The following is a 27,846-nucleotide window of genomic DNA, read 5'->3' on the forward strand; positions in this document are numbered from 1 at the left end:
TCAAAAAGTCAATTTTAATTGGGGGGGGAGGATAAATAACATTTTGCGGTACACCTGAAGCTAACACAACATTGTAAATGAACTATACTCCAATATAAAATAAAAATTAAATCAAAATGTCAATTTTACCATTTAAGAATCAAAGTGAGACATACAAGATATTTTTAAAACATATGTTTCAGGCAGTGTTTACGCGCGCCGGGGTTTTCTTGGCACGCGTTCTCCCGTGGGCGAGGGCACTGCGGCACAGGAGGCACGCCAGGGCCTCCTGGCGCGCGCGCCCGGGAGCTGATCGCGTGTCCTGCGGTCCCTCCCGGGAGGGTCAGAGGCGTGACAGACACTTGCAGCCCAAGGCGAGGGAGGCGTCCTCGTACACTCTCCGCTCAGGAAAAGCCAACGCGCTCCGGGGGCGTTGGGAGACGCGGGCTCGGCGCAGAGGCGCCGCGAGACTCCGCAGACCCTCCTGAGCCCCCGCCTGGCTCCCGGAGGCCTCGCGGCCCGCTTCCCGCAGCAGCCGCGGCCCTTTCCGCTCGCCTTCCAGGGCCGGCCAAACCCCAGCCTCGTCCCGAAGGCCGCCCCGCAGCTGCTCCCCTCCCCACCTGCTCCCCTGCAAGCCGCCAGCGCCCCCCCACCCCCCGGCGGAAACCAGAATTTGAGGTTGGGGGTATCAGTGGCGGCCGACTCTGCTCCCCACCCCTGGTCCGCCCGGCGGCTGAGCCCCAGACGCTTCTGGGGCTCGAGGGCTGGGAGCGCCGTGGGCATCCGCGCAGGTCGGAGCTGCAGGGGCCGCTCGCCCAATGCGCCAGGTGCCACTTCCCGTTGGAGAGGCAGGTGCACCCACCCGGTGAGCTGCGTCACCCCAGCGCCTCTTTCCCAACGGCTGGGCACACGCCCTCCCCAGGGGTCACGGCTGCGCACACGCCCTAGGGCCAGACGGGCCCTCAGTATCCCTACCCCACAGCAGTCATGAGTCCCTGGCGTCTCCCAGGTCCCACCTCCCCTTGGTCCGCGCTCACTGGACGGTCCTCGCACCTCGCAGCCTGCCGCTATCCCGAGGCTGTGTCAATGGCGCCCAGGGAAGCGTGGAAAAATATGTTTAAACGTGCAAATGAAGAGTTTTAGAAAAAAAAGGGTCAGTCGTTTCAACGTAGTAAGCAACCATTTTAAAAGAATTAAAATCATCAAAATCTTACTGGAAGCTGTACTCATGAAGGTTCTTCAGGAACCACCGCCCTTCACGTTCGGACCAGAAGAGGGGGAAGGGGGCACCTGTTGCTGGGGGCTGGCGGCGTGGGTGCACACCTGCCTCCAGAGATGCCCTCGAACCGTGGGCACTGCTGTCCGGAGGCCCCGCTGCCAGGACTCAGCGCCCAGCCCTGCTTGCCCAGCTGCCCCCCTTCCTCTGGCGACTCCAGCTGTACACCCAAACCCTGGCCTCGGCTTGACCTCCGGGCGCAGAGAGCGGGCAAAGACAAGCCGCTCCACACTCCTCACTGCAGAACCCAGCTCACAACAGCAGCCCACTCCCTCTACACAAGTTACCATTAGGACGCCCCTCGAACCACCAAGAACATTGAATCCTAACAACTTCGAGGTATCACCCATTTCTTTGGTCATACTGGGGACCACCTTGCTCTAAGTGGCACCCCCCCCACACACACACACTTCCTGTTTGCTTTCTCGGCCTCCGCCTTCTCACACTGGGCATTCACGTAAGTGACAGTTTCAGCTGTTTGTGAGCTGTCTTCCCCAGGCAGAGGTCAGCTCCAGGTAGGTGACTGATGGCTCTGTTTGCCCGGGCTTTAGGGCTGAGAATCCTGACCTGGGGCCACGCAGTTCAGGGCAGAGCAGATGTGGTCCGCGGCCCCAGGGCCGGTGTGTGCTCCTAGTGCTGGGAGAGGGCAGCGCCCAGTGGGTGCTCAGGGACTGCTAGGGGGATGAGGGGATGAATGGGTGAGGCACACGAACCCAGTTAACCTGTGAGCTCTGGGGGGTGGGGGGGGTGCGGGTGGGGAGGGAACCCATCATCCCTTGCTCTGGGGCCTGAGCACATTGGTACTCTCCTGCAGAGGTGTGGCCAGGCTGGGGAGGGGAGGCCCTGCTGAAGGAGCGGCCTCTCACTGGCCACGGCAGTGGGCCATGTGGGCACCCGGGCCATGGGGCTCCAGGTGCGCATGGAAGGCCCAGCTCAGAGCCCTGCGCTGAGTGCCCACCACCACGCGGGGGCAGCATATACTGGACAGCGGGGCAGCTGGGACCCTGGAGCACCCCTCCCCACCCCAGCCCTGTGGCCAGGCAGGTCCTTAGTCCTGGAGAGGACAGCAGTTGTTCCCCTTGTCTGGGCTTCCGGTTCCCCACTGTGGGATCCCAGGGCTGCTGTGAAGTCCTGGGGGAGCCTGCATCTGGTCAGTTCGCAGCACCCACCTCCCCCACCCCCTCCAGGAGGTCAAGGATTCCTTCTGAGGGAGGCCCTGGATCAGGGCTGCAGTCTCTGTGCACAGGCAGGGACCCCGAGATGGGCCAGGCGTGAGAAGCCGGAACTTGTGGCGTGGGGACCTTGGTCCCCACCTCCCTCTGTGCCTTGATGGGGAGGGGGCACTTGGGGCGGACAGGGGTCTCCAGAGTACCGCAGGAGTACTCGCGTGAGCCCAGAGCACAGCCCGCTGGGGGCCAGGCCTGGCCGAAGTGGGGGGACAGGACCCGGGGGCTGGGGGCGAGACAGCCCCTCTCAAATCGCAGGCAGGGGTCCAGCTGCAGTCACTGGACCCCCCCCCCCACCCTGCCTCACGGGGGACACGCGGCCCTGTGGTCCCCCAGTCCCCACTAGTGCTCCCTGGCCCTGCCAACCCCTTCCCTGTCCTCAAGGGAAGCGGCGAGCCAGGCAGACAAGAGTTTCTCAGCGAGGGGGCATGTGGGCTCCACCGACCCCTCTCGTCGGCTCGGGGCAGCAGCTTCCACTAAGGGAGCGATGGCGAGACGTCCAGGGGCCTGTGTCCGGCTAACGAGGCACAGCCCAGGCCGGGCCTGGAGGTAGGTGTGCATGCGCAGACGCAGCCCAACGTAGGCCCAGGGGCGGGGAGGTAGGTGCACATGCGCAGACACAGCCCAACGTAGGCCCAGGGGCGGGGCCAGCCCCGGCGTGCCCGCGTGTGCCCCGCGTTAGATGAAAGTGACGCCAGACAGCAGTCCAGCAGGGGCGGCCCGGTGGTCCTTGTGAGCTGGCAGGAGGGTCCCGTGAGGGCAGGCCCAGCCGGCCGACTGCTGGGCGACCACTGGCCTGGGACACAGAAATGACGCTGGCAGGCCAAGGGCGGCTTGTGGCTCTTGAGCACAGGTGGCGCGTGCTGACCTCAGGGGGTGCGAAATGTCTGAGAATGGCTCATCCTGGCAGCTGGCCCCTGAGGCCAACGGAGTGGCCGTCCCTCACCGCGCTGTCCTGGCTAGGGGCCTGGGGAGTGGAAGGTGGTCCAGCTCTGGGGGCGAGGATGCAGGGTGGGTGCTCGGGTGGTGGGTGCTCAGGTTCTTAGCAGAGTCTTTGAAGGGTGGGGGCCGGTGAAGGCCTATTCTGGGCCCCAGAGGGCACTCAGGATGTGGACCCCAGCCCATGTGTGGGTGACCTGGCCCCCCAGACCTGGTCAGTTCCAGGAAGGGTGGGGTCACACCCTGTACTCCAGAGAACCTCGTGCTCAGGGCCAGGGATGCTGGCCCTGACCCCAGGTGGTCCAGAGGGAGCCTGGACCAGACTGAGACAGGCGCGTCAGGGGCTGGGCCATCTGGGGAAGGGGCTGCCCATGGAGCCGTTCTGTTGGCCCCACTCAGGGTTCAGGAGGGGCTGGAGGTCCTTCGTCTGACCCAAAGTCCCGACATCGTCCAAAGGCCCGAGTAGCTGCAGGCCTTTGGAGACCCGAGAGGTACACAGGCCCCTAGTCTGGGGCCAGATGAGGACCCCCAGTGCATGCCCTGAGGCCTAGCCTTCGTGACAGAGGCCTGGGGTGTCCGGACATGGGCTGGCCCCTTGCTGCATCCCCACAGTCGGACCTGGCACCCGTGTCTTCTTGGTGAGACACTTGGCCTCAGGCTGCTGTCTCCTGGGTGGCAGCTGGGGAGAGAGGAATGGGGGGCTGGCTCAGGCAGCCTTGTGTGGGGGCATAGACACCCCCTCCCCCAACCATCTGGTGACTCAGAGGGTAAAGAGTCCACCTGCAATGCAGGAGACCTGGGTTCGATCCCTGGGTCAGGAAGATCCCCTGGAGAAGGGAATGACAGCCCACTCCAGTATCCTGGCCTGGAGAATCCCATGGACAGAGGAGCCTGGCATGCGGCAGTCCGTGGGGTCGCAAAGAGTCAGACACGACCGAGCGACTAAACGCTTTAACGTTCACTTTTCACATACCCCCAGCCCACCTCTGACTATGAGGTGGAAAGAAGGAGAGGGAGATGAGACCCCACCCTCTCAGGGTTCCTTGCCCAGTCCTGCCAAGCCAGTGCCCGGTCAGCAGGCAAACGTCCATCTTCAGGGGAGTTTACCCTGACCCCAGGAGCAGTATCCTCCCAGGTTCCCCGACTCCAGCTGGGCCCAGGTGCTCTCACCGTTCACAGGACCCTGGGACTCACCCAGCGTGGCACTGGGGCTCCAGTCATGGCCCCAGGCCACCCACCATGCCATCTGACTGGCAAATATTGGAGCCCCGGTCCAGACACAAGGCTCTTAGGGGTGACCATCGCCCCTTCGACCTGCTGGGGTGGGGAGGTGGGGGGGTGTGGTGGTGGGGTAAGGGGAGAAGCGGATGCAGGCCCTGGAGCATTTGCCAGGGGAGGTGGGCGGGACCGGGGCACCCTGGCATTGCTGAGACTCCGCTGCACTCAGAGGCCATTCGAGACCTGCCCAGTTGCCCATCAGTGGACGGGATGGTGACAGCCCTGGATGCCCAGACACCCGTCTTTCTGCATTTCAGCACGGGGAAAGGTTTGCACTTGAAGGGGAGTGTGCTCGCTCCTCACTCCACTGCCCTTGTGTCCTCACTGCCCCGCTACCCCCGGGCCTCAGGCAGCAGTCAGCCCCTGGGCCACACCGAGGCCCCATAGGTTTAGGGGTCCCTCTACATCCTGCCAAGTCTGAGGTCCAGGAGTCTGGGACTCCTGGGTGGGCGACAGGTGGGCCGGGGACTTCGAGTTCCTGGGCAGTTGGAACCAGAGCCCAGGCCAGGGTGGTGAACACTCAGGGAGGAGGACGCAACACCCCTGACCCGGTGTGAGGCCCTGGAGGGGCCTTGCTTACCCAAGTCAAGGCTCAGAAGCCTGGCCTGGCGCTGAGGCGGTGGCCCCTCTGTCCTCCACCTCCTGTGCAGTGTGTCCCCGCCATCCTGACAGTGGGAGATGGGGCTGCTAGGGGCCAGTCTGGGGTCCAGCCCTTGGCCCCTGGCAGCCCCTGAGTGCCTGTCCTCCCAGCCCCCGTACCCGCTGAGGCCTGGCCTGTTCACTCACCACACTGGAGGTTGCAGAGCTGCTGGGGAACGGAGAACTGGACATCGGTCCTCCTGCCCTGTGGGTGGGGGCAGGGCAGAGAGAGCAGGTCAGCACAGCCTGCAGCCCACCTTGCATGCCCCCTCATTCCCCAGAAGCACCATCTGGAGAGGCTGTGGGGCTGAAGGGACCCCCAGAGCAGCCCAGGGCCCTGGGCAGCTCCTGGGAGGTGGGCGGAGGCTGGGCAGGCCGGTACACCTACCTGGATGCAGGTGCTGGGTGCACAGGCCTCGTCCCCAGGAATGTCCACGAAGGCCACTGCAGGGTCCTCTGCGGAGTCACCCTGGTGCGGGAGGGGTCGGTCACAGGCCGTGGGGGCGCAGACCAGGCTCCTCCAGGTCACTGTGGTGCTCGCCACCCTCCGCCCTTGTGGGGACTAGCTCTGACTGCAGGAAAGTCGGGGGTCAGCCCCATCCCCAGGTCTCCAGGACGGTGCCCGCCCCACCTGGCTCACAGAGGCCGCAGGGACGGGGGTGGCCTGGAGCAGTCGACGGCAGGCGGGGGGCCACGTCTTCCCCTGGTGACACAGGCGCACCTGGAACCGGGCGGGGCCGGACGAGAAGAAGGCCACCCGGAGGCGGCCGGGAGCGGGTGCGGGCTGGACGGCCATCTTCCAGGCTGTGGGGGGCAGGGGTGAGGCCCAGCACCCACCCACTGCTGACCGTTTTTGCTATGGTCACACTGCAAGGGCCCCTGACCAGCCTCCCGCCTGCCCTCTGGAGGGCCCGCTCCTGAGGGACCGCCCCTGGAGGGCCCCGCCCCTTGTTGGGGTCCCGCCCCTCAGAGGGCCCCGCCCCCTTGAGGGCCCCGCCCCTTGGAGGCCCCCTTCCCCTCGAGGCCCTGTCCCCTGGAGGGCTCACCTGGGAACCGCGGCTGCTTGAAAGGGCACCTCACTTGGAAACCCAGGCTCGTGGAGAACTGCCGGGAGGCCGAGGGACAGGGTATGTCCCTCAGGCGGGCCTCCACGGCCCTCTGAGATTGGTTACAAACCCCCGCCCCCCACTGTTGGCCCAGGAGGGGTTAGAGGGGCTGCTAGGTGGCTGGACCCTGGGGCTGGGCAAGGCAGAGGGAGACATTTGGCCGTGGGTCCCCTGCCCCAATGCCGTGGGTCCCTTGTCTGGCTCCTCAGATCCCTCCGCAAGCCCCGGGAGGGCACGAGGCAGGTTGTGGTCTGGCCCACTCACCTTCAGGCAGAGCTGGGGCTGTGTGTCCACCAGCGGGTACTGCACCTGGGGGGAGCTCACGTCAGGGCCCTGGCCGTCCATCCCCGCCCCCATCCCTGCCTGGGGGACACTCACCCTGCCGCGCGCCGGCCGGCCTGAGTGCTTCAGCTCGAGGCAGTGGGCCCCTGGCCCTGGCTGCCAGCACAGACTCACACGGCCTCTCATGGGGCAGGCGGGTTCCCAGCTCAGCGCCTGGCTCCCCGGGTGGTAGCGGATGGCGTCCCAGAGGCTCTCCGTGTCTGCAGGGACCCTCCCCCAGGGCTGGAGTCAGAGGGACACTGTCCCAGCTGCTGACAGACCACCGGACCCAGCACCTGCTCAGTGACAGGCAGGCTGGGTCCCGGGCAGGTGTCTTCTCCCGTGGCTCTCGGCCTAGGCCCCAGCCAGTTCGCTTGTGTGCCCTGATGAGCACCCCTAATCCTCGGGGAGGATCCCCCGAGGTCTCCCAGGTGGCCAGGCCATGGCGCCCGTGTGTGCTTGTGTCTGGCTGACATGGACGCTTGCATCCACGCAGGGCTTCCACCACCTGGAGGGCTTGCCCAGAACACAGCGCTGACTACCTACTGCCTGAAGCCGTCTCAGGCGCTGAGGCTGGGCCTCCCCGCTACTCTCAGCCCCTCTTGTGTCAGCCCCGCGCGCTGGACCAGGAGCCCCCACCCTTGGGGACCCCTGACTCACCATCTCCCACCCCTCCTTCCTCGCTCTCCCGGGCACCGCAGGGCACTCACCATTTTTGAAAGGGCAGGTCTGGATTCGCACCGCATCAGGGGTTGCCGACCAGACCTGCGGAACGGGCTGGGATCAGCACAGAGTCGGCCCATCCTCTTGTCCACTCTCGGGTGTCAAGCCCGCACCCTTACTGACCTCAAGGCACAGGCACGACAACTCTTGGCTGTAGGGTAGAGAGACCCTCCGGGAGACCCTGTTCCCTATTACCTGCATCGGAGGGAAGGCGCGTGGGCGGGGCGGCAGGGGAGGACAGAGGGAGGGCGGGGTCTGCTGGGCGGGGCGGGGCTGTGGGCGGGGCGGCAGGGGAGGACAGGGGGCGGGGCTGGAGCTGTGGGCGGGGCGGCAGGGGAGGACAGGAGTGGGCGGGGCTGAGGCTCACCCGCACTGGGGCGCCCGCGTCCTCGCAGATGAACCGCTTCAGACAGAGCCTCACGTAGTAGTCAGGGCCCCCCGACTCTGGCACCTGTACTAGAATGACCTTGCGGCTGCGGTCTACCCAGTAGGAGAGCTTCTGAGCTGTAGGAGGGCAGGAGGGGTCACGCTGTGGCCAGAGGTCACCAGGCACAGGGCTCCAGCTGTCCTGACAGCCTGCATGTGGTGACTCCTGCCAGACCCAGGCATCTTGGAAGTTGCCTGCCTGAGGACCCATCGTGAGTTCCCACGTGAGGAGGGCAGAAGAGCCCGGTAGGAGGCTTGTGGGTGCCCACCACCACCCAAGGGTCTTCCCAGGGGCAACGGGGCCGGGGTCCCACCTGGGGAGGGACCTCACCGAAGCAGTCAGGCACATTCTTCCCCACGTCCTCCTCTCTGCAGTCTGGAATGACAAGGGAAGTGTTGGGCCCAGCCCGCTCTGCCCCAGGGGCACCCGGGCCTCTGCAGGTGTGGTTTCCAGAAGCCCACCCCTCCAGGGAGACAGCAACCCAGAATTAAGCAAATGCACTTGCTGGGACCTGTCCCTCATGGCCTACCCGCTGCCTGGGTGACTCCTGCCCCAGGGCAGTCACCGCTCCCTCCAGGAGGCTGGAGGGCAGTGCCCACGCCAGCTCCCTGGTCCCTACCTTCCGTGTGGTATTGCTGGCCCAGCTGGACCCCGCAGAAGTGGGGGACAGTCCTCAGGGTGACGTAGAGGCTCTGGGCCACGCCCACCTTGAAGCAGTCAAAGCGCACCTGGAGCTGGGCAGAGATGGGGTGAGCTGTGGACCTGGGTGTCGACCCCCCACCCCCGGCCAGGCCAGCTCCACCTCGCACAGCTGGAACCCAGAGTCTGGGGTAGGGGAGGAGGGGCGCCTCAGCCGTGGGCCAGGATGGGCTGTGGAGCAGGGAGGGCGGCGAGAACTGGCCAGGGGACAGCTGTGCTGCCGGGCACAGGCTTGGGGCTGGACCGGCAGGTCCAGGTCAGACACTGGCCTCACCTGCTGCCCGGCCTGCCGGTGGGAGGCCCTGGGGACCTGCACAGTCTGGCACTGCGTCTCCTGGGTGTCCAGGCTCGTGGAGCAGACCTCCAGGCCCTGAAGGCTCTCTGTGGAGAGAGGGGCCGCGGGCTGTCAGACCATGCTGTCCCCTGTGAAGGCAGTGAGCAGGGTCTCTCTGCCCCACCCCAGCCTGCTGTCAGGTTGTCATGGGAAGAAAAGGAGCCCTGAGCACCCCTGCCATGACCCAGGAGTGACCCCGTCACAGTCACCATGGAACGTGAGGGAGGCATTGACGCGCAGGAGCAGGGAGCAGCCGTCGGGTGGGGAGCACTTCATGGCGGTGGAGAGCCCCAGGGCCCCCAGGACGGACCTGGGCATGGACGCAGGGGGCTGCTGGCAGAAGCTGTTGAAAATATTTCCTGTTGGGGGAGAGGGAGGCTAAGTGCCAGTGTTGCTGGTGCCTGGGCTATTCCCTGCGGGTGGCTGGGTGGGAAGGGGCTCTGGGGCTGCACAGAATTGGAGGTGGGGGATCCTCCCTACTTGCCCCAGTGCCGTCAGAGAGCCAAGCCCTGGACGAGTGGTGGGCCCACCTGAGCCATGTGCAGAGCTGTCTGCTGGGCCCAGGAGTGGGGCCCCCACCTGGCCAGCAAAGGGGCAGAAGAGGGCCCTCCTCCAGGCGTGCCGGCTGGCCCCATGGGTTCCAAAGATGAGCAGCAGCACAGGTCTGCAGGGGGCACCCGGGCCTGAGCCCGAAGTCACTGCCGCCTAAAGCCCTGTCCGTGGGCAGGCGGCAGCACTGGCACATATGGCTTGGCCCCAATGGCCTTGGTCAGGGCCCTGGAAGCCGGGGCCAGACCGAGCGCTGTGCAGGGAGCTGGGATCTCGCTTTCAGGCTCCAGGGCTGAGCGGTATTTTCGGTCTTGGCTCTGCCCGATCTTCAGGCAGACGCTTCAAGGTCAATGGGGTTAGTTCCACGGGCTCCACCATGCCCCGGAGAGCCCTGCACCCCGTGGAGCTGGCAGCCCAGGTTCCCTCTGGCACTTAGGGCCTGGCGTTCCGGCCAGGTGACGTGTCAGATGGTGTGTGCTCAGCGGTGCCCAGGCCGCAGGCACACCCCAGGCAGCATGGCAGGAAGACCCGCCCTCAGGCTGACGGTCAAGGGGAAGCAAAGGACGAAGGTGCCAAGGCCCTTCCTGCGCTTCAGGAGGAGGGGGACACGGGCACCAGGGTGACCCGTTGAATGCACGAGGGTGGGGGAAGGGCAGAGGGCACACCCAAGGCCGTCTCCCCTCGCGGCACGAGGAGCCAGAGTGAGGGGTCCCCATGGCCATGGTGGCTGGGCTCCCAGACCTTGGAGAAGGGGGCCAAGGCGCCGCTGCTGAGACCCAGACAGAAGAGCTGGCCCGTCGCTCAGCGGAGCCCCAACCTGACCCGATCAGACGTGACTCAAAGAGGCAGCAGAAACTGTGAGGTCTGAAATGTTCCTGGGAAAGAAACCAGAGCTGTGGACCCCGCTGAGGTCAAGATAGAGGTCAAGGTGGAGTCACAGAGCTCAGCCTGGACAGCAGACGGAGTGCGGTCTCAAGACACTGGGTGTAAGGAAGTGTAGGATGGTGAAGCCCACAGCCGTGCCCGCTGTCCTGAGAGTGTTGTGAGGTGGCCGGGATGGGGTAATGGCATTCAGGGCGCCTGGTGCCTCCCCAAGAGAAGTGGGGCAGATCTGGTCAGAGGCAAACAGCCGGAAGTGGCCAGAGTTTGCAGGACGAGCACAGGAGGACTGCAATGCAGAGAGCGGGGTGAGTGTTTGGCAGAGCGGGATGCCCGCATGGACTGAGGAGCTGCAGGAAGAGAAGAAGCCGGAGGGGCTCTGGGGACAGAGTCTTGTCGGCCCGTGGGTCTAGGCTGTCCCTGCTCCCAGCCAGACCACAGAGCCAGGGCCTCGCGGGAACCTGGTGCAGCGGACGCAAGAGTCTTGTTTCCGTAAGAGAAATAACTAGCCATGGGTGGAGCACTACTCTGATCTCATCTAACAGATCTTGAAATAAAGACCCCAGAAGGATTAACCTGTTTCCAAGTAAGTTGACTGTATTCCAGAAAAGACTCAAGAATATTTGTGACGATAAAGGTATATATCCAGTGCGCGCGTGTGCTCACACAGGATCCGCCTCTTTGCAATCCTATGGACTCCAGGCAAGAACACTGGAGTGGGGTGCCATTTCCTCCTCCAGGGGATCTTCCTGCCCAAGGGAGTGAACCCATGTCTCTTGTATCTCCTGCATTGGCAGGTGGATCCTTTACCACTGAGCCATCTGTGAATCACAGTCTACCATATAATAAAAAATTACAGGTTATGCAAAACATAACCTGAATGAGGAAAAAAGTCAATGAACTAAAACTGACACAGGTGTTAGAATTACTAGACAAGAATATTAAAGCAGTTATTATAACTGTGTTTTACACGCTCAAAAAGTTAATTGTAGATGTGAAAGTTTTTTTTTTTCAAAAAAACTCCAACTTACAGGGATGAAAACTACAATGTCTGAGATGAAAAATACATTAGCTACATTAATAACAGATATAGCCATTGGAAAAAAAAGAGATTGGAGAACTTGACATAGCAATAGAAAACACGCAAAAGTAGGTGGAGAGGGATGGTGATGGGGTGATGACGTAATGATGCTGGTGGTGATGGTGATGACATAATGATGCTGGTGGTGATGGTGATGACGTAATGATGCTGGTGGTGATGGTGATGACGTAATGATGCTGGTGGTGATGGTGGAGGAGGTGGTGGTGATGATGTAATGATGGTGGTGGAGGTGGTGGTGATGGGTGATGGCATAATGATGGTGGAGGTGGTGGTGAAGGTGAGGAAATAGAACGACAGCGCTTCAGGGAGCTGAAGGACACCTTCAGGTAATCTGATGTGTGTGTAGTTAGAGTCCTGGAAGGAATGAGGGAATGAAGAAACATCTGAAAAAAGAATAGAAACTTTTCAAGCTGGGTGAGAACTATGCACTCACAAATCCAAGACGCCCGATGAAAGATAGGAAACATGAAGAATTACAAGCACACCACAGTCAGTTTGTTCAAAGCCAGAGTAAAGAGAAAACTGTAAAGCCACCAGAGGAAAAGACACGTGAGGCCCCGTGGAACCAAGGCAGGGGAGAGGCAGACTTCTTCTGGGGAGCCATGCGAGTGAGATGATGACAGGAAAGACTCCCCAGGACTGAGAGACGAAACCCACCAGCCTAGCATCCCACCCCGCCCAGGCCTGCGTGCCTGACTCTTGGCAAGCATGCTGCGAGTCCAGCGGGGAATGCACGGTGCTTCCAGCAAATGGTGCTCAGCTCTGTGTCCACTGGAAACCAATGGGCTCTAGACCACAGCTCTCACAGAATGTAAACTTTATCCCAGATGGACCGTCAGACTCAATGCAAAACCTAAACTACCAAACTTTCAAAAAGAAACCTATTTTTAAAAATTTCTATGACCTTCAGTTCAGTCACTCAGACTCTTTGCAACCCCATGAACCACAGCACACCAGGCCTCCCTGTCCATCACCAACTCCCGGTGTTCACTCAGACTCACATCCATCGAGTCAGTGATGCCATCCAGCCATCTCATCCTCTGTCGTCCCCTCCTCCTCCTGCCTTCAATCTTTCCCAGCATCAGGGTCTTTTCAAATGAGTCAGTTCTTTGCATCAGGTGGCCAAAGTATTGGAGTTTCAGCTTCAGCATCAGTCCTTTCAGTGAACAGCTGGGACTCATCTCCTTTAGGATGGACTGGTTGGATCTCCTTGCAGTCCAAGGGACTCTCAAGAGTCTTCTCCAACACCACAGTTCAAAAGCATCAATTCTTCAGCGCTCAGCCTTCTTCACAGTCCAACTCTCACATCCATACATGACCACTGGAAAAACCATAGCCTTGACTAGACGGACCTTTGTTGGCAAAGTAATGTCCCTGCTTTTGAATATGCTGGCTAGGTTGGTCATAACTTTCCCTCCAAGGAGCAAGCGTCTTTTAATTTCATGGCTGCAATTACCATCCGCAGTGATTTTGGAGCCCAGAAAAATAAAGTCAGCCACTATTTCCACTGTCTCCCCATCTATTTGCCATGAATGGCATCTATGACCTTAGGTAAGGCAAAATTTTCTTAGACACAATACTGAAATTGTGACCCATAAGAGAAAAAATGGGTAAGTTGGATTTCATCAAGCTTTCAAACTTCTGCTCTTTGAAAGACCCCAGTAAAGAGTGAAAAGACAAGTTAGAGATTGGGGGGAAATATTTGCGAATCGTGCACCTGTTAAGGAACGTGTGTTCAGAACCTGTAAGAACTTTCCAAATTCAGCAACAAGGAAACCAGCAGCACTTCTGCCTGTCCTCCACGTGCAGGGGACGGGGCTGCAGGATTCCACCACCCTAGACGGTGGAGGTTTAAAAAATAATAAAGCCAGCGAGTAGCTGTTGTTGTTCAGTCACTAATTTGTGTCCAACTCTTTGCAACCCCATGGACTGTGGCACGCCAGGCTTCCCTGTCCTTCACTGTCTTCCTGAGTTTGCTCAAACTCATGTCCATTGAGTCGGTGATGCTAGCTAATCATCTCATCCTGTCATCCCCTTCTCCTCCTGCCCTCGGTCTTTCCCAGCATCAGAGTCTTTCCCAGTGAGTCGGCTCTTCATGTCAGGTGGCCAAAGTAAGCGAGTAGTTGGTCTGCCTTTTCCTATCCGTGTGTGCTGGCAGTTCTAAACGGGGGTAAAATCCTCCCCGCTGGTCAGAGCTGGGAATGGTCCCCTGCCCTGCCCTGGCCCCCACCGCACACCTGGCCCGCTATTGTCCTGGGGCTGATAAACCTGAGGTGTGGGGTCAGATGGGCGATTCAGAGCTTCCTGGGGGGACAGCTCCCAAGGGCTGCGTCTGGAATTGGAGCAGAGGCTGCCTGCAGGAGGCGGCCGAGCCCCGGTCTGGCTCCAGGGGCTCCTGGTCAAGCCCGGGAGTGGGGGGGGGGGGGTCAGTCCGGCAAGGTGGGGGTGGGGGTGAGGAGAGCGGTGTCCCCAGGCCTGGCGTTTCCTTGCTAGAGGCGCGTCCTCCGAGCCTGGAGCTTCAGCCCTCTCTCATCTAGGCTGTCCCTCATGCGTGTGGAAACGTCCTCCTCTGCAGAAAACGAGAAGGCAGCATCTTTTGACCTTTTCTGGAGAAATACAAGGACCTATCGCAGCCAACCAAGAAAAGGATCAGAGTCAGAAGGAACAAAGGGTGGAGCCATAGGCGAGCACGGCGACCATGGGTGCCAGGAAGTTGCTTGTGTAAAAGTAAGAACAGGCTCTTGTTCGCGCTAAGCTCACAACACAGAAGGTGTAGAGAAGAAAGTGACGTGGCGGGCTCCCCGCTGGTGAGCAGTCGGGACGCAGCGCTTGCACTGCCTGGGCGTGGGTTCAGTGCTCAGTTTAGGAGCTAAGACCCCACAGGCTGTGCAGAGCAGCCCCGCTGTGACTGTGTGGAAGGCACTGTGAACCCCACATTCTTTGTAAAGATTAAGGAGAAGTAAATACATATGACCTTATTTGAAGGTTTAAAGCCACCACAGTAAACCAGAGGCAGAGGCATACTAAGAGAAGGCCTAACAGCTTGGCTGTGTCTTAAAAAGGAGAAATATGAGCTCAGAAGGAAGAAGTGGGTTACAAAGGGAACCGTGAACACAGGAACTGGTAAAACACGGAGGTGAATGTAACTGCCTTGGCAGGGCAGGAGGAGAGAGAAGGGCTCCTGTGCATCTGAAAACCCGTCGGGGGTTTCCTTCTGCATCCTACAGGAGCCCGTGCTGTCTGGACCGGTTCTACTGAGAACAGCTAACAGTGCTGGAGGGAAAAAATACATGTTAAAAACTCACGTGTAAAATCATACACGTGAAAACATACATGTAAAACACGTGAAACATACCTGTAAACACATACATGCGGGAAACATAGGTGTAGACAACTTACATATATATGTGAAAAAACTTCCCAAAACCCGTGAGAGCTGATGGGAGCACCAGGGTCCTCAGCACAAAACCCGAGGAAGCAGGGGGGATGCTGAGGCTCGGCCGGACCAGGAGGCCCAGGGCTGCCCCGTCTCGTTGACGGGATGGGGAGAAACCTGCCGCCTCCGCGGACCCTGGGCAGGGACGCGGAGCTTCCTGGAAAGCCTGCAGCCCCCGCGGGCCTGGGGCTGCTCCCAGCGAGATCCAAGCCCACTTCAGTCCACGACTCAGAAATGGTCCTGATAGTCACAGGTCACTCCTGGTCCCACTCAGAAACAAGGGAACCCGGTGTGCGGGGAGATGCCTGAATCCTCGGCCCGGGGACGGCCAAGAGCCATTTCTCAGGGGCACGGAGCAGACTTTTTTTTTTGGCCACACTGCATGGCTTGTGGCATCTTAGGTTCTCTCCCAGGAAGACAGTGTCTCTATTCCCGGCCCCCAGCAGGGAAAGACAGAGCCCTGACTGCTGGACGGCCAGGGAACTCCCTGGAGCAGACACGTGAGAGATAAACAGCCTCGCTGGGGAGACAGAGCGCCCAGAGGGAGGGCCGGAAGAGAGACACGCCACAGACGGGTCCAGGAGCCTCCACAGGGCCACCGCGGGTTCAGAGCGGTGCCTCGGGCAGTCCTGCTGCTTTCCAGCTCAGAGCCGAGCTTCCACCGCACCTTCTGCACAGGACCTCAGCATCTCCTTTCTTCCGCTCGACTCTCAAGAACACCGGGGAGGACACCGTGAAGCTGCGTCCTGCCACTTGCTGTGTTCCCGACACTGTCTGGGTCGCAGCACTCACTGCTGGGCGGGCTGGAAAGAGCGGAAACCTGTCTCTGCATAGACTTGTCTCAGTCTCTCCTGGTGTTCACGGCCCGTCCCTGTCTCCATGGTCAGGGTGCTCGGCTGTGAATACTGTACCATCTCCCCTTCCACTCGTGTTCTCAGCGCCGCAAACAGCCCTGCGTTAAATCTTCACCCTGTTTCCCATCCGACCCCTCCCGGGGTCTCGTGGCCGGATGCTCCTTCCCTAGGAGGGGCCCTTGGGACAAGCGTCCGTGAGTCCCAGCCTGTTCGTGCCTCATGCCTGAAGGCCAGTGTCCTTTCATGGAAATACATTTGATGTATGGCACTGTGTGAACTTAAGGAGTACAGCGTGCTGGTTTGGTGCATTTATCTGTTGTCATCATTGCTGTTGTAGCAAAAGCAGCCATATCAAGTCACATAATTATTGTTTCTCTTTTTGTGGTTGGATTAATTAAGATCTGGCCTCTTAGAACTGTGTCTATAGTCATCAAACGACATGCTATGGACTTGCTGTCCATTCTCTTCTGGGGTAAAATGTAGCTCTTTGAAAAATCTGATGTACTTTCCTTTCCATTTTGAATTGCTAAGTTCTTTTTGCTTAGATGCCCAAAGATTTTTCACTTTAACATCCAGCCGTTTTGCTTGAGTGAGTTTTCACGCTGTCCCTCTCTAGTTCATGCCTCGTGTTAGGGCTGTTTGTTGTCCTTGAGCTGCACTTCTGCGCATCTGATCTGCGGCTCAGTTCTCTCCAGGGTCTCACAGGACCCACATTCTGGACTTTCCTTGCCTATCTGCAGCATCTTCTATTATTGACACGTCATTTCATCTCTTTTGATTTTTTTTTCTTTTCAAACCTTACTTGTATTCTTTTCTAAACATTTTTATTTCTTTACTTATTGTTGGTTGCATGGAGTCCTCGTGACTGTGTGCGGACTTTCCTCTCGGTGTGCTGAGCGGGGCTTCCTGTTTGCTGCGGCGTGTGGGCTGCTCGCTGCTCTGGCTTCTCTGGTGTGGAGCACGGGCTCCAGGGCAGGAGGGCTTAGCAGCTGCAGCACGCCGGCTCAGGAGCTGCGCTTCCCGGGATCTAGAGTGCCGGCTCAGGAGCTGCGCTTCCCGGGATCTAGAGTGTCGGCTCAGGAGCTGTGGTGTGTGGGCTGAGTTGCCCTGAGGCACGTGGGATCTTCCCGGACAAGGGGTTGAACCCTGCATTAGATTCTTGCCCACTGCGCCATCACAGAAGTCCCTGGTATTCTCGTTTTAATTGAAATACAGTTGACTTACAATGTTGTGTTAATTTTTGCCGTATAGCAAAGTGATTCAGTTATATATATAGGTACATTATTTTTTTAAAAAGCATTCTTTTTCCTTATGGTTTATCACAGAATATTAAGCATAGTTCCCTGTACTAACAGCTCAGTTCAGTCGCTCAGCCATGTCTGATCCTCTGTGACCCCACGGGCCGCAGCACGCCAGGCCTCGCTGTCCATCACCAACTCCTGGACTCTACTCAAACACAATATGACACTTCTTTTTGATTTTTTAAAAAATCCCCTTTTCACTTTCTATTTTTCTCAAGGCATTTAATATTGGGTCTATTCACTACTTCTAACATCGTCTTCATTTCTGCAGCGATTTTTTCTTTATTTTTAAGCCCAAGTGTTGTCACCTCATTTCTGAAATTTCCTAATTTTTGTTCCTATTGTTCTTTAACATCTTTATCAACTTTCTTGAGTCTTCTAACATTTCATGCAAAGATAGGCTCAATAAAGGACAGAAATGGTATGGACCTAACAGAAGTAGAAGGTATTAAGAAGAAGTGTCAAGAATACACAGAAGAACTATACAAAAAAGATCTTCATGACCCAGATAACCATGATGGTGTGATCACTCACCTAGAGCCAGACATCCTGGAATGCGAAGTCAAGTGGGCCTTAGGAAGCATCACTACGAACAAAGCTAGTGGAGGTGATGGAGTTCCAGCTGAGCTATTTCAAATCCTAGAAGATGATGCTGTTAAAGTGCCAGCAAAATTGGAAAACTCAGCAGTGATCACAGGACTGGAAAAGGTCAGTTCTCATTCCAATCCCAAAGAAAGGCAATGCCAAAGAATGTTCAGACTACTGCACAATTGCAGTCATCTCACACGCTAGCAAAGTAATGCTTAAAATTTTCCAAGCCAGGTTTCAACAATATGTGAACTGAGAACTTCCCAGTGTTCAAGCTGGATTTAGAAAAGGCAAAGGAATCAGAGATTAAATTGCCAATACCTGTTGGATCATACAAAAAGCAAGAGAATTCCAGAAAAACATCTACTTCTGCTTTACTGACTATGCTAAAGCCTTTGACTGTGTGGATGACGACAATCTGTGGAAAATTCTTCAAGAGATGGGAATACCAGACCACCTCACCTGCCTCCTTTGAAACCTGTATGCAGGTCAAGAAGCAACGGTTAGAACCGGACATGGAGCAACGGACTGGTTCCAAATTGGAAAAGGAGCACGTCAAGGCTGTATATTATTGCCCTGCTTATTTAACTTCTATGCAGAGTACATCATGGGAAATGCAGGGCTGGAGGAAGCACAAGCTGGAATCAAGATTGCTGGGAAAAATAACAACCTCAGATATGCAGATGACACCATCCTTATGACAGAAATCGAAGAACTAAAGAGCCTCTTGATGAAAGTGAACGTGAGAAAGCTGGCTTAAAAGTCGACATTCAAAACCCGAAGGGGTCACGGCATCTGGTCCCATCACTTCATGGCAAACAGATGGGGAAACAATGGAAACAGTGACAGACTTTATTCTCCTGGGGTCCCATATCGCTGCAGATGGAGACTGCAGCCATGAAATTAAAAGACGCTTGCTCCTTGGAAGGAAAGCTCTGATTAACCTAGACAGCATATTAAAAAGCAGAGACTAATTTGTCAACAAAGGTCTGTCTAGTCAAAGCTAGGGTTTTTCCAGTAGTCATGTATGGATGTGAGAGTTGGACCAAAAAGAAGACTGAGCCCTGAAGAACTGATGCTTCTGAACTGCGGTGTTGGAGAAGACTCTTGAGAGTCCCTTGGACAGCAAGGAGATCCAACCAGTCCATCCTAGAGGAAATCAGTCCTGAATATTCACTGGAAGGACTGATGCTGAGGCTGAAGCTCCAATACTTTGGCCACTTGATGTGAAGAGCTGACTCATCTGAAAAGACCCTGATGCTGGGAAAGATTGAAGGCAGGAGGAGAAGGGGACGACAGAGGATGAGATGGTTGGATGGCGTCATGGACTCGATGGACATGAGTTTGAGTGAGGTCCGGGAGTCGGTGATGGACAGGGAGGCCTGGCGTGCTGCAGTCCATGGGGTGGCAGAGTCTGAATGGGACTGAGCTACTGAACTGAACTGGCTATTTTAAACCACTTTGAAATGAAAAGCTACAGTTGTGCGTTTTCGGGGTGTTCTGGCACACTGCCTTTGCCTGTCAGGACCTTATTCTGCCCCTCATTCTCTTTTTATTATCATAACTCGCCGGGGGCTTGTGCCCACGGCCCGCCTTGGCCACTGTTACGAGAATGGAGATTTCTAAGCTTTCCGCCACAGGCTGGGTTCTGCTGTCCCCGCTGCACACAGCGCCCTCTGCTGTTGCTTTGGGTGGACGTGCTTTGTGGTCCGGTTTCCTGCCTCTAGGTAGTGATCACACCATCGTGATTATCTGGGACGTGAAGATCTTTTTTGTACAGTTCTTCTGTGTATTCTTGCCACCTCTTATTAATATCTTCTGCTTCTGTTAGGTCCATACCATTTCTGCCCTTTATCGAGCCCATCTTTGCATGAAATGTTCCCTTGGTATCTCTAATTTTTTGAAGAGATCTCTAGTCTTTCCCATTCTGTTGTTTTCCTCTATTTCTTTGCATTGATCGCTGAGGAAGGCTTTCTTATCTCTTCTTGCTATTCTTTGGAACTCTGCATTCAAATGGGTATATCTTTCCTTTTCTCCTTTGCTTTTCGCTTCTCTTCTTTTCACAGCTATTTGTAAGGCCTCCCCAGACAGCCATTTTGCTTTTTTGCATTTCTTTTCCATGGGGATGGTCTTGATCCCTGTCTCCTGTACAATGTCAGGAACCTCAGTCCATAGTTCATCAGGCACTCTATCTATAAGATCTAATCCCTTAAATCTATTTCTCAATTCCACTGTATAATCATAAGGGATTTGATTTAGGTCATACCTGAATGGTCTAGTGGTTTTCCCTACTTTCTTCAATTTCAGTCTGAATTTGGCAATAAGGAGTTCATGATCTGAGCCACAGTCAGCTCCTGGTCTTGTTTTTGTTGACTGTATAGAGCTTCTCCATCTTTGGCTGCAAAGAATATAATCAATCTGATTTCGGTGTTGACCATCTGGTGATGTCCACGTATAGAGTCTTCTCTTGTGTTGTTGGAAGAGGGTGTTTGCTATGACCAGTGCATTTTCTTGGCAAAACTCTATCAGTCTAGTCAAGGCTATGGTTTTTCCAGTGGTCATGTATGGATGTGAGAGTTGGACTGTGAAGAAGGCTGAGCGCCGAAGAATTGATGCTTTTAACTGTGGTGTTGGAGAAGACTCTTGAGAGTCCCTTGGACTGCAAGGAGATCCAACCAGTCCATTCTGAAGGAGATCAGCCCTGGGATTTCTTTGGAAGGAATGATGCTAAAGCTGAAACTCCAGTACTTTGGCCACCTCATGCGAAGAGTTGACTCATTGGAAAAGACTCTGATGCTGGGAGGGATTTGGGGCAGGAGGAGAAGGGGACGACAGAGGATGAGATGCTGGATGGCATCGCTGACTCAATGGATGTCCGTTTGAGTGAACTCTGGGAGTTGGTGATGGACAGGGAAGCCTGGCGTGCTGCGATTCATGGGGTCGCAGTCGGACACGACTGAGCGACTGGACTGGACTGAACTTCCTAGCTCTTCCTTCGCCTCGGCCTCGTCCATCTGCAGTTGCTCTTGCCGCTGCTGTCCTCGAGCCTCTTGGAGCTTCTCTGTGCAGGGCCGCCTCCCAGGGGGTCCCTGAGCAGGAGCTGGGTGCTCACCAGTGGTGCTCACTGCCTGCTGGGTTCAGACTCCCCTCTGCCTTCTGTTGCTCTTCCCACCTGGGGCCCTGGGGCCCGTCTCTGGGGTCTGGAGCGTGGATCCCGCTTCTGTTTCATGTCCTCCTTGCTCCTGCATCTGGATTCAGGGCCACCTCAACGACACTGCCATCTCCCAGGACAATTTAGGAAAGAAATGAAGCAGAAGGGCCACCCCACCAGAAGTCAGCATCTAGCTTAAATCTATTCATCCATGGGCTCACTGAGCAGGTCCATAGGATGGGGTGTTAGGGAGGGGCCCCCAGGACTCAGGGCGGCCTCACTCAGGAGTTGAGGCCATTGGGGAACCGCCCGCACAGCGTGGAAATCTGAAGACGGGCAGGGTGGGGATAGAGACGTCGGCACTCCGTGCGGCCACTGCGGGATTTCCAGGCAGAGAAGAGCACAGTTGGGCTCTTGCCTCACAGCACACGGAAACAAGAGCTAGATGAATCAAAGACCTGAGTCTGAGAAACAAACTTTAATATAGAAACACAGGAAGTACAGGGAGGAAGTCTCTATGACCAGAACAGGGAAGACTTCTTAAAAGATCCCCTCCGATTCACGAAATCCTGAAAGGGGAGGCGTGTGAATACTATTGCGTCGAAACCGAAGCGTGTGACTCTCAGCCCGAGGCTGAGGAGGAGGAACAGTGGGAAGAGTTGTCTGTGACGCAGGGTGACTATCGTCACCCCGGAGGAGCCCACGCAGGTCTCAGTGTTGTTAGAGACTCACAAATGGAGATGGGAGTGTGTGGGGGTCCCTCTACAGCCTCACAAAGTACCCCCAATACCTGCCAGAACCCACAGAGGTTGTCGAGCCAGAGAACTGCCCCGCAGTGGACCGAGCACGTGGGCCAGGCCGGAGCGTCACCCAGACACAAGCTGTGCCCCTGCCTGGTGACCCCACCCCCAGAAGCCCTTCTCGGGGGTGACAAAGCCGGGAATCCATGGCGAGCCCCCTCTGTCCCCCCATCTGAAGAGGAGGCCGGGTGGGGTCCTGCATTTTCACGGCTCCCACTGGGGTACGACGGAAGGGAGGGGGAAGGAGAGAGACCGTGAAGGCCCCCAGGTCCCCTAGAAGCCGAAGGCCCATCCCCGCACCCCCACCACCCCCAGGACCTGCCCGGCCAAGTTCCCCATCACCCCAGCATGCCTGGGCCCTCCAGACATCTGGCCCTTGCACACAGCTGGTCCGCGGGGGCAACACCATGGATGTGGGGTCAGTGAGTGAGAAGGAGGCCTGAGTAATTTGGGGGTCCAGAGGCAGCTGCCCACGACGGAATTAACATTAACACAGCACAGAGGGGAGGAGGGAGAGGGAGGGAAGGCGGACCCGGAAGGCAGTGCGTGGCGGGGAGAAAGCACCGTGGCGGATGGAGGGAAGGCCCACCGAGGGACACGGCGGCAGGGACACGCAGCCCAGCCCGGCGGCCACAGCGCAGCGGGCTCAGAGGAGACGGGGTGCGGGGAGTCAGGGAGCCAGACCTCATCGCGGGGCAAGTAAGTACAGTGAAGACGCGCAAATCAGGAGACGCAGCTGGCTTGGAATGCTCACAGGAAAGCCACGGAGAAAGACAGAAACGGAGGAAGCAGCCGATGCACGCAGAGGTGGCGTCATCAGGGAAGAGGCCCGCGCTCAGGCAGGAGTGGAAACGCTCCCCGAGGTTATGGAACAACCGCTCCCGAGGTTACGGAAGCTCACAGGGGCTCACAGGGATCCAGGAAAGGGCCCGGCCCAGGCGGGAGAGAAGCCTGCAGGCCCCTCGGCTGTAACCCTGGCGGAGGCGCCTCGGGCTCCTTACTCGCGGGGAGGGTCCAAGCACAGGCTGTGACCTGATGCCGTTCCAAGCTCAGCTCCACGGCCACTGACTGCGGTCAGACACGCCAGAGACGGGGACTACCCGGCGGGGGCGGGGGGGGGGGGCGCACGCGGCGCCCCGTCTCATCATCTCACACCTTCACCTTGGGGGTCCTTGAGAAGTAACCCCTCTCGAGGTGAAGAAACATTGCATTAAAGTTTAGCCATTCCTTTGGTTTTTCCTATTAAAGTCAAATTAAATAAAATACTGATTTTAAATGGAATAAAGTAATTTCACTTTTATAAAATCTTTGTCATCTGTTTATCCAGGAACAGTTTATTTGCCTACAAAGATGTCTAGAACTATGTCTTCCTAACATGCTGCTGCTGCTGCTGCTAAGTCGCTCCAGTCATGCCCGACTCGGTGCGACCCCAGACGGCAGCCCACCAGGCTCCCCCGTCCCTGGGATTCTCCAGGCAAGAACGCTGGAGTGGGCTGCCGTTTCCTTCTCCAATGCATGAAAGTGAAAAGTGAAAGTGAAGTCGCTCAGTCGTGTCCAACTCTAGCGACCCCATGGACTGCAGCCCACCAGGCTCCTCCGTCCATGGGATTCTCCAGGCAAAAGCACTGGAGTGGGCTGCCGTTTCCTTCTCCATAAACAGTATTTATTTCTCTAGACTTATTACTCTCTGTTCCTGCATGCATGTGTGCTCAGTCGCTTCAGTCACATCAGACTCTCTGCGACCCTATTGACTGAAGCCCGCCAGGCTCCTCTGTCCATAGGATTCTCCAGGCGAGAATATTGGAGTGGGTTGCCGTGCCCTCCTCCACTGAATCCCTTATGCCCCTTTTAAAATAAAATATAAAGTGTCTGCAAAGACAGTGGAGCTGTTTTTAAAATAGGATATTGTACTAGGGTAGGCAAAAACGGGGCACGTGATGAGAAAGTGGAAGTTTCCATGGACTGCTGGTGAGGTGGAGACACGTGGCCACTTCGCAAAGCAACAAATTCCAATAACACAGGAACCCTCGACTCCCGCATCCAGCAAGCCTGCAGCTGGGTGTGGAGGGGGGCTGTGCCCTCCTGCCCCAGGCGGCGGCAGGGATGGGAGGGCACTCTGCCCGGTGAGGCGGGAGAGGGTGTCAGCGGAGGCCGGAAGGGCCGCGCGTCCTCCTCCTGAGATGTACTCACCACGGCTCACGAGGCTCTTGCAGGCGAAGCCCTGCGGACAGAACATCGAGAGGGGTGAGGTCGGCAGGCCGCCTCGTGCCACCCCCGGCGCCACACCCTGGCGACCCGCGCCCTTGGACCTTCAGGCCCACCCCGACACACGTGGCACTCCAGGCACCGCAGGACCGCCCGGAGCTGGCGGCGTGGGGCCGGGCACGGGGAGACAGCAGGCAGCAAGGACCCGGCTCACGCCAGGCAGGGACGCCTCGGGCCAGGGTGGGAGATGAAGGGGCTCGGGAAGGCGGGGGCCCCCTCACGGGCAGGGCGCTCCACCAGGTGGGGGCTCTTTGCTGGCATGGGTGGGGGTGGGGGCCTGCTCCTCTTCCCTGGGCCTGGGGGGCTCTTTGCTGGCATGGGTGGGGGTGGGGGCCTGCTCCTCTTCCCTGGGCCTGGGGGGCTCTTTGCTGGCATGGGTGGGGGTGGGGGCCTGCTCCTCCTCCCTGGGCCTGGGGGGCAGGCACTCTTGGGGGTCCATCTCCAGCGCTTCACCCCTTCCTAAATAGTCTTCGTTTTGGAGGAATCTTAGGTTTATAGAAAAGCTGCGAGCATGGCCTCGAGCTTCTCCCAGTGACCCCGGGATGTTAATATCTGGGTAACCGGGTCACTCTTGGCTGAGCCCCAGACTCTGGGTCCCCTCTCCCCGCCCAGGCACCTTGTCTGCCCCAGCCTTTTAACCATCACCCCTCGTCCACTCGGTCTTCTGATCACGATATCCCCCTGAGACGATAAGGCCTTCGGCCTTCAGCCCCCAGCCACACGAACCCCCCTGAGGTGACCCCGGGGGCCTGCCCATGGTCCTCGGGCTGAGGAAGGTGACCAGGGGCGGCAGGGGGGCTCGGCTGGGCAAAGGTCTGCACCCGCCTGGGTGCCCCGCCCAGAACCTGACCAAGCAGATGGGCAGAGGGTGAGACGGCCAGTCCAGCGGGCCCAGGGGCCAGCGGGCGGCACAGGGCAGGGCCAGCAAGGCAGGGGGGCAGCGGGCCTGGGCCACAGCCTCTCCTGGCTACCTCATTCCTTGCACAGCCCCGAGGCCTGGAACCAGCCGGCATTCTGCATCCTGTGGCCTGAGTCCACCCCCTCCCAAGCTGGTGGGGGCTCCAGGGAGTGGGAGGTTGACTCCCACCTGTGTGCTCGCCCTGGGGCACGGCCGCCTGAGGACCACAGAGCCGCTGCCCCCGGTTACTGGTGGGGGTGGGTGCGGTCTGGTGCTTGGACCTTGGGTGCCCAGAACCCCTCTCCCTGCCCAGGGACCAGCAGGGGCAAAGGTCAAGGTCAGAGAGCGCGGTGGAAGGCGGCGCCCGGAGGAGCTGGGGTGGTGGACGCGGGAAGGGCCGGTCTGAGCCCTTTGTTGGGGGGCGGGGACAGAAGCGGCTGCCCCGCCTTGCCCCCCACCCTCGGGGGTTTCCGCTGTTGGGCTTCTTGGGGCTTCCCAGGTGGGTCGGCAAGGGTGGGGTCTGTAGGGAGGGGGCCCAGCGGGCCTGGTCCTCACCCTGCTGCCCCATCAGGTGGGGAGGACAAGGTCCTAGGTGCTTCGGGAGGGGCCCTGACCGCCCCCCACCCCCAGGCACCCTGTGCTCAGCTGTTCCTGTCCCCGCCCTGCCTGAAGGCTGTCAAGGCCCAGAGTGCTGCGGGGGTCTCCGTGCAGGTGGGGAGGTCTCCAGAGGCGCCCGAAGCAGCCCCCCACCCTGGGCTTCCTGACTCCTCCCCCGGGCCCCCCCAGGCCCTCCCCCAGCCCCTCTTCCAGCGGCCCCCTCCCTTGGGCCCTCCCCCAGCCCCCCTCTCCCGGCCCCTCCCCAGGCCTTTCAGGCTCTGTCCCTGCTCTCCCCACCCCGCACCCCTCTCCCTTGATCCCGCTGCTGCCCCATCTGGGTGCCAAGGCGGTGGCCGGGCCGCGCCCTCTCCGTGGGGGGAGGGCCATGGCGGGGTGGGGGCCTCCCCCCGCCTCTCCCCACCACACAGCCCCTCCCCCACCGTCCGGGCCCATCCCACTGAGGGGGGGCCCCTCACACCCCTGCAGCCTCACCCTGACTCCACCCCCACACCCCGCTGTCCCAACACCAGTTCTCCATAGTCCGGTGAGCTTCTAAAACCCCATATTTCAAAATTCCTGTATTTCACAGAGTTTCCTCCCTGAAAACTTGCCCCCTGAGCCCAGAGAACGCCTGGGGCCTGGGCCCAGGTGCTACAGCCGCGTCTTAAGATTCATCCTGGCTTCTTCCTTCTCTGAGGTCTGGGACCCAGTCCCGCAGCTCCACCTCACAGTGCCCCCAAAGCAGCCCACCCTTTCACCATCCACACGGGGCAGGTCCAGGCCGCACCCCTACTTCAGCCCAGCTGTTCCCTCTGCACCCACCAGTCCCACCAGGAGCCAGGAGGACCCACCATGGGTCCCTGCACCAGGACCTGAGTCCTGCTTCTGAGGCTCTGCCTGACCCCTGGCCCCCTGAGCCTGCCCTGTCCCTCCCTGGCCCTCTGCTGGACACGCTCCATGCCCTGGGGAGCATGCCTTGCGCACTGACTGTGTGCCCCAGTGTCCCCGGAGCTCTCTCGCCAGCTGCCACTGCTCCCTGAGCCTGCTTGCCCTGCGTCTCCCCTGGTCCCCGCTGACCCCACCTGGCAGAGGGCCCATGCCTGGGGCTCCCCAGCCCGTTGCAGCGGCTAGCCTCCCCAGTCTTGAGCTGGGGGACCTCCAAGGACACGTGCTGCTGGCTAGGGCGCCGCAGGGACAGTGAACGTCCCGGACACCACGTTCCGAGCCACATCCTCGCCCCGCGGCGCCTGCCTGCCCAGAACGAGCTCGGTGCCACAGCATTTCCTTAGCTGGGCGTCCACACAAGCCCGGACACCGCCCCAGCCCGCACCCCGGATGATGAACCGGCCCTGTGAACACAGGAGGGGCCTCGGGCTGCCCCCACACGACTCCCCAGGAAAGGACACTCATGGGGCCTGGTGCCCCACGTGCTCCCGGCAAGCACTTCCCCGACTGGCGCCACGGGCTGAGCCACCACCTTGGGGAGCCGCGGGCCTCTGACCACCCACTGCCCCGGGCCCCGAGCCCCTTGCTGGTCACTCTGAGTCACGTGTGTAGGTGGGCCAGGCCAGCGGCCAGCCGGGCGGAGGCAGGGTGGCTCACAGGAGAGTCCAGGAAGGGCAGGCTCACCTGGGGACAGGAAAGGCCGCATTCCGTGACCCTGGGGATGGCCAGGCTCTGGTAGGCGCCCCAGGTCAGGCAGAGCAAGGCGACGGCGTGCCCGGCCAGCATCTGGCCGCAGGAAAGTACCCGCCGAGTGAGGGCGCGAGGGGCGGCCGGTGGCGACTGTGCCTCGCCTTCCCGGCTTGTGGCTCAGCTGGAGTGAGCTCGCTCCTGGGGCAGACACTCCCCCTCCCAGTGGGCTGGCCACAGCCACAGCCCACAGCTTCCGCCTGCGGGCTTTGGCCCCTGGCCAGACGCCCTGGAGTTTCCAGGCTGTCAAAGGAGACATCCTGAAACTGTGGAGCTCTGGGGTCCCCGGTGGCTGGGTGCCCTGAGGCTGGCAGCTGGGCCAAGGCTGACTGTGGGCCTGTGGGCTTGGGGAGCCGCCCTGCACCCCCCACGGTTCCTCAGTGTCTCCCCCCTTCTCTCAGGCCTCTGTCCCAAAGTCAAGGGATGGAAGGTGGCTCGTGTCCCGGTTGTCGAGCCCAGCGGGGCTGGCAGAGAGGTGGGAGCCATCCCTGGCACCAGCCCCAGCTCCCACAAGCCTGGGACACCCCTCCAGTCCTGAGGGCCCCCGTCCGTCCTCTGGGTGTGAGAGGCTGCTCCACTTGGCTGAGCCCTTGCTTTACTGGCCACACCCTAGAGAGCACTACCCCGAGGCTGACTCTGGGGCCTGGCTTGTGCAGGGAGCGCACTCTGCCCCTTCTGCATTTGGGTCCTCTGCAGAGGCCTCCACGCAGGCGCTCACAGAGCCCTGCCTGCCCCCAGGCCTAGGCTGAGGTGTGGCTCAGGGGTCCTTGGTCTCCTCCCCGGGTCC

At 59.1% G+C, this 27,846-nt stretch overlaps 1 protein-coding gene across 7 annotated transcripts; it reads right to left on the reverse strand.

The window, feature by feature from the left end:
- IL17REL (interleukin 17 receptor E like) lies at positions 1-27,473 on the reverse strand. Of its 7 annotated transcripts, XM_059887231.1 has the most exons (18): positions 26,997-27,036; positions 23,798-23,828; positions 12,479-14,046; positions 9,157-9,306; positions 8,888-8,994; positions 8,534-8,648; positions 8,245-8,289; positions 7,855-7,991; positions 7,611-7,682; positions 7,475-7,529; positions 6,822-6,985; positions 6,708-6,752; positions 6,384-6,441; positions 5,969-6,141; positions 5,726-5,806; positions 5,485-5,542; positions 5,279-5,363; positions 1-4,099 (listed from the first exon to the last, which is right to left on the reverse strand). In XM_059887231.1, the coding sequence occupies exons 4-17, from the start codon at positions 9,263-9,265 to the stop codon at positions 5,284-5,286; spliced, it is 1,299 nt and encodes a 432-aa protein (XP_059743214.1). In that variant the 5' UTR covers positions 9,266-9,306; positions 12,479-14,046; positions 23,798-23,828; positions 26,997-27,036; the 3' UTR covers positions 1-4,099; positions 5,279-5,283. The 7 variants fall into 7 exon arrangements, with proteins under 7 accessions (XP_059743214.1, XP_024848632.1, XP_059743210.1 ...); XM_024992864.2 differs by lacking the exon at positions 12,479-14,046 and having other exon boundaries at positions 26,997-27,176; XM_059887227.1 differs by lacking the exons at positions 12,479-14,046; positions 23,798-23,828 and having other exon boundaries at positions 8,534-8,642; positions 26,997-27,176.
- Positions 27,474-27,846: the final 373 nt, after the last annotated feature.

The sequence above is a fragment of the Bos taurus genome, chromosome 5 (assembly GCF_002263795.3).
Source record: "Bos taurus isolate L1 Dominette 01449 registration number 42190680 breed Hereford chromosome 5, ARS-UCD2.0, whole genome shotgun sequence".
Classification (NCBI taxonomy): domain Eukaryota; kingdom Metazoa; phylum Chordata; class Mammalia; order Artiodactyla; family Bovidae; genus Bos; species Bos taurus.

Coding starts and splice junctions, on each gene's coding strand:
- IL17REL (XM_059887229.1), bottom strand. CDS start 27,318: ATGTCTCCTTTGACAGCCTGGAAACTCCAGGGCGTCTGGCCAGGGGCC. Junction 7,992..8,244: donor GAATGTGCCTGACTGCTTCG/GTGAGGTCCCTC, acceptor GCCCTCCTACAG/CTCAGAAGCTCTCCTACTGG. Junction 6,986..7,474: donor GACCTGCCCTTTCAAAAATG/GTGAGTGCCCTG, acceptor GGGTCCCTGCAG/ACACGGAGAGCCTCTGGGAC.